Source organism: Hemicordylus capensis, chromosome 4 (assembly GCF_027244095.1).
Source record: "Hemicordylus capensis ecotype Gifberg chromosome 4, rHemCap1.1.pri, whole genome shotgun sequence".
Taxonomy (NCBI): domain Eukaryota; kingdom Metazoa; phylum Chordata; class Lepidosauria; order Squamata; family Cordylidae; genus Hemicordylus; species Hemicordylus capensis.
The window spans coordinates 130,890,068-130,907,892 of record NC_069660.1 but is presented as its reverse complement, the minus strand read 5'-3'; the positions used below and the strand labels follow the sequence as shown (position 1 = coordinate 130,907,892).

The 17,825-nt window shown below is 42.0% G+C and overlaps 1 protein-coding gene across 1 annotated transcript in view; it reads right to left on the bottom strand.

The window, feature by feature from the left end:
• Positions 1–8,434: 8,434 nt before the first annotated feature.
• The window catches only part of LOC128322513 (hornerin-like), a 138,541-nt gene continuing 129,150 nt past the window's right edge, over positions 8,435–17,825 (bottom strand). Inside the window, exons 84-87 of the mRNA XM_053243883.1 lie at positions 16,112–16,156; positions 15,964–16,023; positions 13,129–13,164; positions 8,435–11,360 (exon numbers count right to left, since the gene is read on the bottom strand). Of these exons, the coding sequence (XP_053099858.1) occupies positions 11,262–11,360; positions 13,129–13,164; positions 15,964–16,023; positions 16,112–16,156 (240 nt within the window). The 3' untranslated portion in view covers positions 8,435–11,261. The remainder of the gene's footprint in view (positions 11,361–13,128; positions 13,165–15,963; positions 16,024–16,111; positions 16,157–17,825) is intronic.

Below are 17,825 nucleotides of genomic sequence, written 5' to 3'. Positions count from 1 at the left end.
GGGTCGGACGCGGATCAGCGAGGGAGCCGGCAAACCCGGAGTGGGGGGCGCTCTCCCTGTGTCCCTTTATGCTTACAAAAGCAGTAAAGAGGCTTGCTTGCGCTGCCCTGAAGACTTAGCAGATTTATTGTGGGGAAACCTTTTTTGGACTCGAGCCCATTTCATCAGATGCATCAGAAAACGTTGTAAACAGTGGTGTCAAAAGACAATTGCATAGGGATCTCACAGACGCTATTTTTTTATTTTTATTTTTTGGCATCTCATGACTTTTTGATACACTGTTTGCTTGTTTACATAAGTACAATGTTTTGGGGGGACCAAGAGACCATGAGATGCAACAGGTAACCCGGGTATGACATCCATGCAAGTATTTTGGCTCCACACTGTTTATGATGTTTTCTCTGTACTGTATACCCATGTACACATCTGCCAAATGAAGATAACACTTCTGATGACTGGAGGAATCTAGTTCATAAAAGTTGATGTCATAACTACAGCACAGTTGACATCTGGTGGGCCACTATGTGAATGAAACAGGATGCTGGACTAGATAGGCTTTGGGCCAGATCCTGTAGGCAGAGGTGCTCTTACCCCTGGATTTCCGGGTCAAAGTTCAGGGCCTACCCCCTGGGGAATCCCAAATCGTTTTTAGTCTGTCCCCAGTGGTGTGATTGTGTTGAAAATGTGTTAAAAGTACTATGGGGGAGGGGGCTGGGAGGGCATGTCTCCAAAGGCCTTTAGGTCCAGGCTCCAGAATTACCTAGGTGCACTTTTGCTTGCAAGGCTGTTATATGTGTGTTTTCCTCAAAAGTTTTGTTTAATGGCATTTACTCCTAGATAAGTATGGTAGGATTGCAGCCTTTGTCTTTCAAGTCTCAACACTCTTTGCTCACTTGTTACAATAGGCTAAAACAATTAGCTTTAATTCTTAGTGTAGCACTTATTCCTGTCACGGATGGATATGTAGCCATTGTCAGTTTGAACACTTAGTTCTTACGGCTTCTTGCATATGTGACATCTAACAACATATTTGTAACAGCCTTTAAAAAAAATGAAGAGAAAAGCTTCTTGAGAATGGGGGGGGGGGGCGGTGACGATGTAGACTGGAGAAGTGGGTAGCAGGAGGGAACTTCTTCACTCCCAATAGGTGACTGCTACACTGTTTTTCTCCCCTCAGGGCTCAAAACAATTTTCCCCCAACAGTAATGTATTTAGAATCCTGTGGGCGGGGGCGGGGGGCTGGGTAGTAGTGCTGCTGTTTGGGGCTGTGAAGCAGCAGGTGGGGGAAAAGTGAAGGATCACTTGACACTCACTCCCCATTTGCACACTGCTTCTCTGCTCTAAATTTTCTCTGCTATGGTTGTTGTTGTTAAGGTCATTTGGATTGCATCACACACATTTGTGTGAAACATGGTTAGAGTCTGAATCTCTGCCAATACAGACTCACCCAGTCTGCCCACTTACAATATTCTTGCTATACATTTCTATAGTCTTTAATATAGTTAGGTTCTCAATTTCTGCCAATACATACAGTCCACTTACAATATTCTTGCTATACAATATTGTTGCTATGCATTGTAAGTTGTTAGTATGCACAGAGAGCAATTTCACTCATCAACCTTAAGCTGATTATAACTAAAATGGCAATCTTATGCATGGGTGTAACTATAATTGAGCAGATGGGTTCAAATGACCCAGGCCCCCCAACTCCTGAGAGCTGCCCAGCTCCACCCCTCCCTATTTTCTTCATTATCTCCCTCACTCTGAGGGGCTGCTGGGGAGAGGGGCAAACATAGGCCCCTTCTCCCCTAGCTACACTCCTGATCCTATGCATACCCATTTAGGACTAAGAGCCAAGTGATACATTTTGTACAAATAAGAGCTTCCCTGGGGAGGGGGGGAGATAGTGGCCCATTGAGGAGGAGGATCCAGACTGAGACAGTTTTAAAAAATATATATGTAGGACCAAACCGCGTGTTTAGCGTAACCTGTAGTTTCAATGAACTACAGGTTATGTGATTGTGTGTCACTGAGCGTTGTTACTTCTAAATAAACATTCTGAATATCAGGCTGCACTTCTATCTATAATGTGAATATAAAACCCAGATTGGCAAAAATGTATGTTGATTTCTCCTGATCTTGCCCATATTAGAGCATTCAGATACACACAAAAGAGGGGCAGGGAAGCTTTTATGATGTGGGAACTGGTGCTGTATAGCACATTCCTGTGTTGTTTTGCTATTGTCAGAAACCATACAGGCCATGTATCTTCCAAATGTTGGCATGTGTAGAACCTGCAGGGTGTTCACCCACATTATTTATTTGATTTGATTTGTGCCAGCGTGGTGTAGTGGTTAGAGAGCCAGCATGGTGTAGTGGTTAGAGTGCTGCACTAGGACTGGGGAGACCTGAGTTCAAAAAATCCCCATTCAGCCATGAAACTAGCTGGGTGACTCTGGGCCAGTCACTTCTCTCTCAGCCTAACCTACTTCATAGGGTTGTTGTGAAAGAGAAACTCAAGTATGTAGTACACCGCTCTGTGCTCCTTGGAGGAAGTGTGGGATATAAATGTAATAATAATAATTTGTATACCACCCTTCCAAAATGGCTTAGGGCGGTTTACAATTAAAAACAAACCACTAAAACAATAAAGAGCTAAAACAAAAATTAAAAACAATATAACAACAGTTAACAATTTAAAAACATTTTAAAACAAGAATAAGAACAGACACATGTAGGTGTCTGGTGTGGGGCAGTCCTCCCCTCCACCCAGCTTGAAAAATTCCCATTGAATTCAATGGGGCTTAGTTCCAGATAAGTGGGTATAGGATTGCAGTTTTTGTCCCCACCCGCGGAAAAAATCCTGTGGATGCCCATGCTTCCACATAGACCAGGACTTCTTGTCTTTGGTTTATATGTGATGCCAGGCATGTTTTTCTTTTTTAAAAGCTACCTGTGTACAATTCTATATGGCTAGTGTCACTTTTCAAGTGTGTTAACCATGCCTATACATGCGGTGTTGGCATGCCATCATAGGATATACTCCAAGGCCATGAATCTCAGGGTCTGATGCTACATGCATAGTGGCTCTCAGGCAGAGGCGCTCTTACCCCTGGACTTTGGGGCTGAAGTCCAGGGCTTCCACACCTCCCTGGGGCCCCCCAAATCCTCTTTAGTCTGTCGTGGGTAGTGTGGTTTGTGCCCTCAAGAACCTACGTGTTTAAAAATGATGTTTAACTTGCAGCAGCAAGTAATTACATGATGATTACATTATCTCACTTGTAGGTAAATAATAACAATAGAAATTGCTGAGGAGATTCCGATGATAACGGTTGAGCTACAGAGGAAGTCTCAGAGATAACAGTTGGGGCTAGATAGGAAATTCCAGAGATAACCTTTAATTAAGTTCTTATCATATAGTGTGTTTTAAACCTCTCAGTAAGAAATTGGTTTTCTGAGTATATCAATTCCACCCTTTTCTTTTGTGGAAGCTAATTCCTTAGCCCCTTCTGGTGTGATGATATCTTACCCGGGGCACGGATTCCCTTTTTATACGTGTCATCGCCCGGTTGAAACAGTATGGGACCCATGGTATACAACAACAAGCAACTACCTGAATACAAATTATAGGCAAGAGAAACCACATCCAAAAAGCATCAGAGCACCAAAAGCTAAAAGTTAATGATTAACAGATTTCCCCATGGTTCAATCTCCTTTTTCCCTTTAGAACAAAATTTTAACCCGTCAAGGGGTTCAACTCCCCAGCATTCTGGGTTCTCCTTTGTTGCAGCTGTTGCTGATGGTGGACTGCTGGTCCTTCTTCTGGGTCAGGGTTGACATCCTCTGGAGACTCCCTTTAGATTCTTCCCTTACATTTGACCACTGTTTGGGTCACCAACAGAACCTGGAGAGGAACCTGCTTACTAAGAGAAAAGATAGGCATACAAGACATCAGTTCCTCCCCCCCCCCGCCAAGGGACAGCATCCTGGGATCAGGGTGGCCAACCAACATTTCCAAAGGAGGAAAGTCATAACCTTTCTTAGGTCTAGTTCTCAAAGCAAGCAACACAATAAGTAAAACCTGAGGCCACTTCAAATTGGTCTTTTGGCAATATTGTTGTTATTTTTTCCAATAATGTTTTTGTTTCCTTGCTTTCCCTCACTTCCCCGCTTCCTAAAGTCCAAAACAGGGGATAATGACCTCCACTGGGGCCTGCAATGGCCACTATGGCTTGTGGGCTGTAGAAAGGGCTTCAACCCAATGGGTCAGCTTGCAAGCAGCAATCCTGGGCAGGAGGCAAAAGTAATAAAAGTCAAAATAAAAAAATAATGATGATGATAATGTTCACGTTCACCCCACCCTCGTGGGTTTGTGACTTTGAAGAAACATTTTTAAACCTGGCAGGTCAAACATAGTCTTGTCACTTGAGAGGCCACAACAACAACTTCAGCACTTGAATCTCACAAAGGCCCTTTTGGGTAGAACTGCTGATAAAGTCCTGTTCTCCTGTAGCCTCCTGCAGCTCTTCTTCCAAGATGTCCAGAGTGATGTACTAAATACTTAAGTTTCCTCTCACGACAACCCTTCAAAGCAGGCCAGGCCGTTTAAGTAGCTGGCTCAATGTCACCCAGCAAGTGTCATGGTTGAATGAGGACTTGGACTCGAGTTTTCCCGGTCCTAGTACAGCACTCTAACCACTACACCACGCTGTGCCAGCATACTTACAGACTTCTGTTTGGGCAATCGGCCTCCATCCAGTGTACTCCAGTGTACCTGACTTCATTCTCCATAACAGGATGATTCGTCAGTGACACCTGGCTTTCGAGATCTTCACTGTCCCCACCTAAGCCATGTTTAGGTAGTGTTCCAACTCTCTGTCAGCAATGTCCTTATAACAACCTATATAAAGGAAACAGTCCTTGCCTCCAGGCAAAATTAATATACCTTGTAGAAATAGGATTGAACTCTCTTTCACGGGGCCTAGTGTCTCATGAAACAAACAGGCTTCTATGGTGAAATGTTAGCAAGAAAATTGTCCATAATCTTCCAAAGGGGTGAAGCCTGTGACAAACACAAGTTATTATCAAGTCTCTAATCAGGAGCTGTGAAAACAGTATGGGTTTAACAGTGGCACACAGAAAGCTAGATCCTTTTAAGCTGAGAAGACCTTCAGCTGAATGCAAATGGGTACTTGGGAACTCCCTGCCATTTGGTATAACTGGCTACAGGAGTGGCATCTAGATTTCAAAAGTTCTTTGCGGAGGCAAAGCAAGGCTGGCTGTGAGGAAAAATTTAAATTTAAGCCTTAGACCATTTTATAGTGGCTCTCAGTGTACATGGTAACAAAAATATTACAAAGACATAAACACCTCTAGTATTTACAACACATTATATCAGCTTGTGTTTGCAACTCCTTTTATCCATTCAGCTTAAAGCCTTTCTTCCTTATTTATTTATTTATTTCCTCCCACAATTTACTGACATCCCTTCATAACATTAAAAAATCTTAAGCAAGGTTAACTGTGGGGGGGGGGATCTAAGAGCCCCTCCTGTACAAAAGGTGGGTGTGGGACTGGGAAGGTGCTACAGTTCCCCTCTTTCTCATTACTTTATCGATAACTGAACAGACTAATGGCATCTAATAAGACAATAAAAAAACCCAAAATAAACAAGAGATCAATTTAAAGGGGTTCCGCTGAATTACAACATTGGGACCTTAGAATCCTTTCCTAATTTTCTACTATAGAGTTAATTTGCCTTATTTCAACTTTAAGAGAAGCACAATCATTTACAGAAGAATCATTCAGTATATGATCAAGGCGTTACCCATCTTCAGAGCATAAAAGCTCCCTTATGCTTCCTCATGAAAGTGTTTCCAAACAACAACTCCATCCACCAAATTCACCCAAGCTTCCCATAAGAGAATGTACAAAGACGTTACAAGCATAACACACTTGGCACAGTATTAAACTATTTCCTGCAGCTATTTATCATATATATATATATATATATATATATATATATATATATATATATATATATAATATGAATGGTGAAATATGCTTTAAATCTCTTGATAAAAGTTCAATGAATTCCAATAGGTAAAGGCTCCAATTCTCCCCAAGACCCACATACAATGGTTAGAATGCAGGAATTACACTTTTTATATTTAGCTGCAATAAGAAGAAACATGGTGATCCCTTTTCCTTCCAATTTTCCAGAAAGGTAGGCTACTGGTCGTGATGCTGGACCCAAATATTGGGTCACAACTGCAGCCATACATCCTTTGTCCTCTTTTACAAACAAGCAAAAGGGTTTCTCATAGATTGGAAATGCTAGTGCAGTTGCAGAAACTAATAAAGGCAGAGAGAGAAAGTACAGACGCAACAATACCTTGTACATATTTATATACATTTTCCTCCCCCATCTGAGCTAAATCACAGTCATTCTTGGCTGTTCCATTAATTGTGCTAATGGGAGAGTAAGTCCACCTTCCATCTTCTGCAATTTTTTTTTTATATCCGGGGTGCTTTGGCTTACAAAAGCCAAAATCCGTTCTTGCTAATGTCTATTTGAGTATATTGCCCAAAAGCTTTTCCCAATCTTTCCAGGAATTCACCAGGGTTTTCCTCAGGCTTTTGTGTAATTTGGTGCACTTTAGCCATATTAATTGGTTTGGGAATACAAGTTTTTAGAGCCTCTAAATAAATGTCCCAATATTTCTTTAAAGCTTCTTGTCCTCTAGTTCCGTGATCCCATGTGGGCTTTTCTGATGGGAACAGAAGTTGAGCTTGTAGCTCATTCTTATCAGTCCCCTCAAGGGCCGACTGGTGGCTGCGGGCTTCCACTAATAGCCTCTCCTCACTTGTTAGAAGACTGCGAGACATCTGTCTGATGTCTGACCATGTGGGGTTGTGAGTCTCAAAAATGGATTCTCATAATCCAGCCATTTTTGTTGGATCTTCCCTAAGGGTGGGGTAGTTATTTTTCCAATTTAATAATTCTGCTGAGGTGAAAGGCACGTGTATCAAAGTCACCTCCCCTTCTGCTGTTATTTGCTCCCGCAATGGGCATTGCAAGGCTAGGCTTTGTGTCTGAGCCCTAGTATGTGTTGCTATTGGGGAATATTGAGCTCGGGTTTGGGAAGGGGGTAGATTTTGTGGCAAGCCCTGAGATGAGAAGAGTAAATCACGCTGCTCCTGTTTCCCAGTATCAACCAAACCTATGCCCTCCCCCTCCCGGTGTCCCGTATCCCCTAAACCACACGCCCCACAATCTATGCCCTCCCCCACCCTGTCTGTTTCCCCCCTCTGAACCAAACCTATCCCCTCCCCCCGGGTCTGGACCGGGACGACGTGCTTGCATGTGGAGAATATACGGGTGCAGGGAAGGGATAAGACTTGCAAGGGTGCACATATGGAGGAGGTTTCCTTAGTGGTGGGGCTGCAGGGAACGTCTTCCCTACGGCGATCAAAGAAGTCTTCCGTAGCCCGCTTGCTTTTAACATATCCTCCTCTCTCCAAGGCTCCATAAAAGCCTGTGCATAGCTATGTTCTTCAAATTTTGAGGTTCTGGTGCAAAACAGTAATAACTGCAAAATAGTTTGGTAATCAACAGAACCCTCTTCCGGCCATTTTAATCCATTTTCTAATTCATAATATGGCCACAATTTTGACAGAAATTGATCTTTTTCTTTTTCTAAGGGGATTTCCTCCCGTTAGAGCTATCCAATTCTTTAACACACATTGTAACGGAGTACAGTTTTCTCCTTTCTTCTTGCTCTGAGCAGTACCCATTCTTTCCTGGTAAGTAGTTTAGTAATTGGGGACTCTAACCCACACCAGGGAACTCTAACCCCTCTTGTTTAAGTCTACTTACCTGCTCCGGAGCATCCAGCGTCCTTCCTCTCAGCGCGCTTTCTGGGGACTCTAACCCCTCTTTTGCCTTAGTTCTCTGATTTCTGGCCCCTAGTTGTGGAAGGTCCTGGCGCGATGGTAGAGCCTTGCCCACTACTCAACAAAGGTGAGGTGCCGGCTGGGCTGGTTAGTCTATCCATCGCCGGGGGCCTCTCCACCCAGTGGGGGTTGCCTACGCTCGTGTAAGAGCCCCTGGTGGCGCAGTGGTAAAACTGCCGCCCTGTAACCAGAAGGTTACAAGTTCGATCCTGACCAGGGGCTCAAGGTTGACTCAGCCTTCCATCCTTCCGAGGTCGGTAAAATGAGTACCCAGAATGTTGGGGGCAATATGCTAAAAATCATTGTAAACCGCATAGAGAGCTCCGGCTATAGAGCGGTATATAAATGTAAGTGCTATTGCTATTGCTATTGCTAAGGAACGTGGCCCCGATCCAAGTCACGGCACCAATTTGCTATACCATCCAAATGGTTCTTTTACTGGGTCAGTGAGCCAAAGAACATCACCAGCGGAGAAGTTTAAAAGGCTTTATTATTTGCTCTGCAGAAGCAAAGGTTCTGGTCGGCTATTGCCTAAATTCCAGAACCCCGAGCATCATTTACAACAGACTTTTATACTTTACAGATCATGTAGGCAAGTAATTACATGATGATTACATTATCTCACTTGTAGGTAAATAATAACAATAATGGTTGAGCTACAGAGGAAGTCTCAGAGATAACAGTTGGGGCTAGAGAGGAAATTCCAGAGATAACCTTTAATTAAGTTCTTATCATATAGTGTGTTTTAAACCTCTCAGTAAGAAATTGGTTTTCTGAGTATATCAGGAGGGCCTCCAAAGGCCTTTATTTCCAGGCTCCAAAATTACCTAGGTGCACCTCAGCTCTCAGGGCTTGGTTTATTTATAAAGCCAGCCATGTGGAATTTTGCACAGATAAGCAATTTTAGATCACTACGTGTCACCTCTAAACTAGGGTCCACATTGGAAGGAGGCACTCCGCAACAGCTCCTACAACATCAACATCATGTAACAAGAAGTTCTAGTAAGAAGAACTACTTTGCCTACTTTCCTTTCACTATAATCTTAATTGATAATTACTATCTTCACAATTTAGCCCACTTCTGCCTCAAACATTCATGCATTCACCATTTTGAATTGGGGTGGATGACATCATCACAAATGACACCATTGAGATTTTGCTATGTGTCACTGGAACTGTACTAAATTTAGTTGAAATTGGTTCCTATTTGTGCCTCCAACATTCATGTGTCCACCATCTTGAACTGGGGTGTATATCATCACAACAAGCTACACTATTGAGTTGTCCCTTCAGCTATACCAAATTTGGTCCTAATCAGGCAGACTGAGGTAACATTTGGGGTCTGTAGTAACATTCCTTGAGATTCTTCATGTTCTAACTTTTAATCTGGTGTTCTGATTGCTGGAGAAGCAACTGTATGAAAGTGCCCTTAAAATACTACTCTTGCATTCCCTTAGGTAAACTTTAAGTCATTCCTGTTCCAACATATATCCAGGAAATCTAGCTTATCAAACTTGCACATCCTCTTTTACAGAAATTTTATGAAACTCACATAATATGGCTTCCTCCCTATCGTCTTGCAAATGGTTAGGGAAAATATAAGAACAACAAATTACATAAGCATGGCAATTTGTATGAAATCAAGGGTAAATTTATTGGAGCAATTGAACATCTATTCAAATTAACACTGCATAGTATATTACATCCTAAAGGATTTTTAATGCTGTATATATTGGTATATGTTGTGTATACTGTAAGCCTGATGGGTAGAATCCTAAAATCATCATTCAAAAATAAAAAATGGAGTTTTGCCACAACCACATTCCACTATAAAACAGCAATGAAAAATGCCATGAAGTTGCAAGGTGGAAGAGTTTCAGCCCAGTAGAATGGTAAGGCTATGATCCTAAGCACACATTTGACTATTATATTAATTTTCACATACTTCTGAGTAACATGCTTAGGATTTCATTATTACATTGCCACTGAATTTCAATGGAATTTAGCTTCAGTTTGGAGTCCTTTGAATTGTACCTTTAGTTTCCAAAGTGCAGAATTTTCTCCCTTATGGACATCACTGTAAGGCTTTTAGGATCAATTTTTATTGTTTAATATTTTATGAATTCTGATTGTGTGGTATGAAATTACAGGAGTATGTTTATAATCAGTCCACTCAATCCAGATATGCTGGAAGTGGCTAATAAACACACTGGCTGACAGTAAGCCAGTTGCATTGCTTAACTGGTCTTTAATTTCAATGGGACTACTATGAGTAATTTTCTTCATCAGGTCACTGACTTTTGACAATACTGTATTCTGGCTTAATTAAGTTAATAAGGTTGTGAAGACCCAATTCTATACAAATCATGACCCATTAAAATCCATGTGCCTATATAGGATTGGCATAGCTTTAAACTGTAATACTGCATACAGTTCTTTTGGATAGTCTTGGAATTTTTAAAAAATGCAACAACAAAGCATGTTATACTATTACAGGAAAAAACCTATTATACTGGTGGGTACATCTCAGAAACAATACATTAACCATTTAGAAATATTTCATTTAGATCATGTGTGCTTGGCACTGTGCAAATAAAATATCACACTTCTCCATGGAAGTATGTTCCTAGAAAATGAATTCAAGAAGGCTATATATTTTTGAAATACTTAACATTTTTATTTTTAGGACCAGCCTTCTCAAAATGCATGTCCTCATCCCAGCTGAGAGGCCTTTCAAAGGAAAGATTCTTGAGTTACATTCTGCAAGGGTCTGAACATCTTTAAAAAAATAAATTGATAACAATTGTTATCAAATGGTAGGTGAGCAGCAGCTTACTTATCCAGGAGCTAGATTCAGTCCCACTGGAGGCTGTCTGTCCTTACCCTGAAGCTATCATTTAAGTGAACCCCTTGTTCCTGCTCCCCCACCTTGTATTAAAACAGTGCGGGACACATCTTGCTTGGAGCCAAAGTCCCAATCTTGGCCTCTTAAATTCTTCAGAATTTAGTTTTCTATACAGACCAAATTCAAATGAGGAATTAATTACATCCCGAGACAAATAAGATTTCATATTTCTAGAGATGAATATACCCACATCATATTATACACAATATGGTAGGATAAAAGTACAGCGGACTAAAACAGATATCTAAGTCAGAAACATGGCATATTATGGTGTTAATGGGGGTGGGGAAGAAAGAGATACTTTATCAATCCATAAACTTGACTCTGACATTTTGTACAGAAAATAGCAGTATGTTGGAGAATAGTATTATATTCATTTCCTTGGTATGGCTTGAGAAGTTCATATCAACCATTTAGATACAACTGAAGAAGAGACAGCAAAGGCACTCAGAACACTGATAAGCACCAGGCTGGAGGTGGACTGTTTCCCAGCATTAGTCTACAAAAGAATAAATATGGTATCACATTAGTATTATGAGAATGGGAAGAAAAAAATTTCTTTCGCCACATAAGAGTCATAATTTCATCAGCCTCTCTCCTGCCCGCCCCCAGCCATCGTTTCCCCCTCTAAACTAAAAAGCCCCAAACATTTCAGCCTTTTCTTGAATAAAAGTTCATTGCCCCTTGATCATTTCAGTTGCTTTTTCTGTGCCTTTCTCTGCACTTAAAATATCCTTTATGACTATGACACCACACAGTATCCATACCACATACCAAATATTTAAATAAAAGTTGTGTTATTGTTGTTTTAATTTACTCTCTTGAAAGCTGTCTTGAAAATCCAGATTTAAAGTAGAATTATAAATATTACCAATAAATAAAATTGGTATTATTATAATTGCTGTTATATTTTCAGTCACTTTCCTAATAATCCTTAACATAAACATCTGCATTTTTTACTACTGCTGCACACTGAGCCAACATTTTCAGAGAGCTGTGCATCCCAAGGTCTCTTTTTCTGGATCGCCACAGCCAGCTCACATCAGACAATATATGATGTTATGATTTTTTGTGCAGTGTGTATCCTTTGGCACTTACACTGAATCTCATTTGCCCTATTGTTGCCCATTCCCCAGTTTGGAGAATCCCTTTGGAACCTTTCACAGTCTGCTTGAATTTCCACCATCCTGAATAATTTGGTGTCATCCACAAGCACGACTACCTCACTGCTCATCCCTGCCATCAGATGAAGCACTAAACACGAGGAAGTGATATTCTGAAGTAGTAGCATAGGCTATCAAATTTCAGACAAGGTGGGGTGTATGTGTGATATTTTGTAATGCTCCCCTAGGTTGAGAAAAGAGCTTCCTATAAGCAGAAAACTAACACAGCAGAAAGCAGGCTTGAATAAAAGCTTGCTCCCTAATATGCCAAAATGCAAGGAAAAGGAGCATCAGATGAATGCATCAGAGAGCATCTTGCTGAGGGCCCCCTCAAACCTGCAGCTGGCCCTGAGGGAGCATTCATAAATAGTATGAAATGATACAGTCCACTCTACTACTTCATTCTCTTGCATGTGACTGAATAGCATTAATCCCCATATAAATAATTGAAAAAGCCTACTGCTTACCTCCCTTTCTTTCTCAATTGTTTCCTACCCTCTGGTTCCCATTTTTAAAATGTCACCAGTCCATAAGATGACTTGTCCTTTTTGTTTTATGATGTCTAAACTTCTTCTTAGTCATTTTTGGTGAAAGACTCTATCAAAAACTCTTTGAAAGCCCAAATATATAGTCCAGTACAGAATGTCTACTAGATTGAAATTGTTTGTTGGGGAGGAATTTTGCAGGATCCCTACACAGAAGTGATACTTGTAATTGCGTGAAAGTCAGTAGGATATATTATTGGTACTAATATAGAGTAGGGCATATTATTGGTACAGATATATTATTGGTACTAATTTATTTATTATTGATTGATTTCTATACCGCCCTTCCTATCATATTTCTATACCACCTGATATGTACATCTCTAGGTGGTGTACAACATTTAAAATACTTAAAAGCCACAGATTAAAATACATGACAATAAAAACAATAAAACCATTATTAAAACAAGTTTTTCAAATGATTAAAAATTGGCTATAGTCCTGTTACTTTTTAGGAGTCACTCACTGATGCTTTCAAAGTCAGTTGGGCTAATTGAGCTCATAATTCCTTTTGGGACTGCAGCTGAAGCTTGAAAGCTAATGGAAAGAGGCTGCTTACCTTGGAATCATGTTTGTTTCCTGAATGAGAATAGCCCTTTAAAAATGAAACACACATTATTACTACATCAAAGAAATCTTCCAACATAACACTGCATGGGGGGTGGGTGGGATTACTTATTTTGATCTTAAAACCTTTTATGTGGAAGCAGTGGTCACTAATTAAAATAGAACAGGGCCAACCAGATATACATTTGAACATGTTTCTTGGCCCTCTGTGTGGACATTATCAGGACCATAGCACGAGGGGGAGGGCATTTAACTCTTTCATCCTGCCACAACCTGAATCCAGGCCACCACTCCTATGACTCATATTTACAATATGTAAACATACACAGGGCCAAACAATGACCAGCATTCAGGGCAGTTTTCTGAGCATGCAGCAAGAGGCTGTGTCCCGGAAGCCAGAGGCTTCCTGAGCACCAGAGCATGCACATGCGGGGAGAGGAACAATTCTCACTCATCTCTCCTGCCTCCATAATATTTCTTTGCCCTCCAGAAATATGTCCCTGAGAGTTACACAGTCTTCCAGAACATAATTCTGGAAGACAAAGAGCACTTCTGGAGGCAAGGGAGATCAGTGGAATTCACTCCACCCTCCACCTGTGCTCAGGTTTTGCTGCTTGGGAAGCCTCCAGCCATGTTAAGAGCAGTCTGTCATTGCAAGGACACAACACTGTCCTGGATGTCAGCCAATTTGTTTAAAGTCATATCTACTTTGGCTTTCACTTCGAACTAAGTGTGCAGGGATATAGCTATAACGGAACAAGAGAGGAGACTACCAATGTCCCTGGCCCCTGTGAGAGAGGGAGCCTGCTAGGGAACTGTCAGTGTCAGCTAAGTGACAGTTTGCTTTTCATTGTCGCTCTCCCACCTCTCCAAAGAAGGCGGAAGGGAGTTGGGTGGAGGGCAGTGGTCCATCTTTGCTTTTTGTCCCGAGGCCCATTCAAACCGTGCTATGCCCCTGTAAGTGTGCTTTAAGTGGTCAGAGCATAAGTTCTCTTTAGCATAAGGACTATCAGTATACTTTACATTAAAGGGGCGGGGGGACTGGGAACTGTTCCTTCCATGAATGCACAGGAACCCCTTGTCTTGTGAGAGGAGACAAGGGGAGAGCTGATTTTGTGGTAGCAAGCATGACTTGTCCCCTTAGCTAAGCAGGGTCTGCCCTGGCTGCATATGAATGGGAGACTTGATGTGTGAGCACTGTAAGACAGTGTAAGGCACTGTAAGACATTCCCCTTAGGGGATGGAGCCGCTCTGGGAAGAGCAGAAGGTTTCAAGTCCCCTCCCTGACTTATCCAAGATAGGGCTGAGAGAGACTGCTGCCTGCAACCTTGGACAAGCCACTGCCAGTCTGTGTAGACAATACTGAGCTATATGGAACTATGGCTTTACTCAGTATATGGCAGCTTCCTATGTTCCTATGTTTTTCAAACCCCTGTGTACTACAGACGATTCTGGGGCACATTCTAAGGTCCCCAGGTGAGGTAATAATAATAGGGTGGGCAGGTTCAAAGATCCTGAGCTGCCCTGCTCCGGGGGGGGGGGGGCATCTGATGTGGCCCTTTCCCTGAGCTCCAGTCCGTCCTCATTTCCCAGCCATGTTTTTTGCTGGGTGCATGTTTAGTTCATTCTCTCCATGAGGGAGGAAATGAACAAAATGTGAACCCAGTAACAAATACGGCTGGAAAAGGCGCTCCAGAGGGCTTGTGTGGCCCTTCTGGGGATCTGGTCATGCCCTGTTGAGTGTGATGTCACATGCAAAGGGGAGTGGTCAGAACCCCAGAGGGTCCCCACAGGGACCTGTTCTCCTCGCTATGCCTCTGGAGGTAATGGATCTGCTATTTTGTAGTCTGTTTGCCTCCACCTGATGTACTTATATATTGATTGGAGAGGAGAGTTGGTCTTGTAGTAGCAAGCATGACTTGTCCCCTTAGCTAAGCAGGGTCCACCCTGGTTGCATTTTAATGGGAGACTACATGTGAGCACTGTAAGATATTCCCATTAGGGGATGGAGCCACTCTGGGAAGAGCATCTAGGCTCCAAGTTCCCTCTCTGGCATCTCCAAGATAGGGCTGAGAGAGCTTCCTGCCTGCAACCTTGGAGAAGCTGCTGCCAGTCTGTGTAGACAATACTGAACTAGATAGACCGATGATCTGACTTGGTATATGGCGGCTTCCTGTGTTCCTGTGTAACATATTAGTACCAAAGGATTTGCTGAAACACAGTATGGAATTTAGTAACAAAATAATGCATGAAAAATTGATAGTTAATAAAAAGCTTATAACAGTTACCTCTTGCTATAATAGGCTGAAGGATTGTGTAGTGTGCTCCTATGCAAATTTACTGGAAGTCTCACTGAGTTTAATGATACTTGTTCCCAAGAAAGTGTGCATAGTTGCAGCTATAGGGTACAGTATGTAATCCACTGGAATCAACAGCAACAGATTATGTAATCCATAATCTAACTAAGAATTACTTTCTCAACATGTTTTGGCTGTTGAAATACATTGATAAAATTTATGTAGTAGATGCTTTGCCCATTATATTCACTATTTATCATGCTAAAATCCTGATTTTAAAATGTTTTAAATGTTTTTAAAAGGTTTTTCTGAGATTTTGATGTAGGAAGGTGGCTAGAGGTCAAGTGGGGGCAGGGGTGTAATAGAAAGGTCAATCTTAATCAGAGTAGTGAACCATATACTTAAAACACACACACACACACACACACACACGAAATAAAATGCATCCTCTCTTTTTTATTTGTTAATCTAATTAGTTAATTAGCTAAATGTTGTAGCTCAAATAAATATATTTGATAAACAGTCCTTACTTGTCCACCATATTGGTTGCCTCGTCCACTACCATACTGGCTACTTCCAGAGTTGGAACTCTGTAGAATCAAAATGTAAGGAGAAAATTGAGCAATTTTTAATAATATTTCTTAATAGAATAATATCTGTTAATCAAAAATGTCTTACATGTCCACCACCATACTGGCTTCCACCATACTGGCTATAGCCCTGCTAAGGAAAAGCAAATTGTGATTTTTCCATTATCCATGTAAAACTCACTCCACGTTGGCATAGGATTTAATTAAATATAAATGCTACTGAGAAATATTTCTAAGTTGCCCACAGACATACTGCCTATCTTTGCCTTTGCCATAATTGCTATCTTAACCATTGCTGTATTGGCTACCCCCTGAATGAGAACTCTGGCTGACATCTAGAGTAGCACTGCACTAATGCAGCAGTGCTACACTTTGGACTAAGGCTGTGCTACCACACGATTGGGGGGAAAGGGTGTTTTTCTTCCCTCTGAAGCCAACTGTGCATCATAAAACTAAGTCCCCAAAATTCGTGTGATTCTCAGGGACATATTTCCATGCTGCATAGTGGGCTTCAGAGGGAAAGGAAGATTGACAAAAACGTACCTCCTTCCCCTACTTGCATGACAGCATAGTCACAGGAATATAGGAAGTGGCCTTATGCCCAGGGGTGTAACGATAGGGGGGGCAGGGGGGGCACGTGCCCCAGGCGCCACCTGGCAGGGGGCGCCAAAAAGTGCCCCCACTAATCCCCTGCCTTTGGCAAAAAAGAATTTTTTTGTGATTTTTTTTTTTTCATTACGGAGATCTCCGGCGGGCGGGAGCTCCCATTGGCTGCTGGAGAACACATGCCGACCATGCTGGTTGTCTCAGTTCCTCCCTCCCTGCTTGCTGCACGCACGAGGAGTGGAGCGGAGTAGCTTGGTTTAGTTGAGAGAGCAGCTGCTGCTGGGGACATTCTCTGACTCTGCCTGCCTGCCGTTTGCCCACCACACTGCCCTCTGGCTGCATTTTATTCTTCTGTTCTGCTTCTGCATTAACAAAGTAAGTTTCATTGCTCAAATCGCTCTCTCCCCCGTGTGTGTGTGTTGTGTGTGAGAGAATGTCCCTACTCCCTTGCATAACGTCCTCCTTTTAGCTCTTCTGTGCTTTGCATAGCAGGCTTCCCCCCCACCCCTAAACTGAGGGTAGCTGCCTGCAAGTGGAGCCAGTGGTGCTCTCCTGGCTTGCATTGTGTGAGTTTCTGGCTTGCATTGTGTTTCTGGCTTGCATTGTGTGAGTCCCGGTGGGATTGCAAAAGGAAACTCACGCAATGCAAGCCAGGAGAGCGACTTGTGGCTCCACTTGCATTGCGCGAGTTTCCTTTTGCAATCCCACCTCTGCAAAAGGAAACTCATGCAATGCAAGTGGAGCCACAAGTCGCTCTCCTGGCTTGCATGCATGAGTTTCCTTTTGCAAAGGTGGGATTGCAAAAGGAAACTAGTAGTACTAGTCCACAAGATCTTTGCAGCTCTGCTAATAATTACAGTTTCTGGATCATCCCTTAGCATGGGGTGTGTGTGGCAAATTTTATCTGGAACTCATTAATATAATTTTTGAATAATGTTCAGTCTGTCTGGATTAATACTAGGTTTATTCTTTATAGCAGATTTTTATTAGCAACATACAGTCTACAACATTTTCAGCCTTGTTCATTTGTGCCTTGTGCATATTGTAGATGTTCTGTCTCCAAAACATAAGTACAGCATCTATATTTTTGAAGGGGGGGAAATCCCATTTAATACAGTGTGAATAAATTGGTCCAAAAAGTAGCAATGGGAAGTATTTCTTTCTGCCCCTGTAGCTTTAATAAGATAGAGTGCACA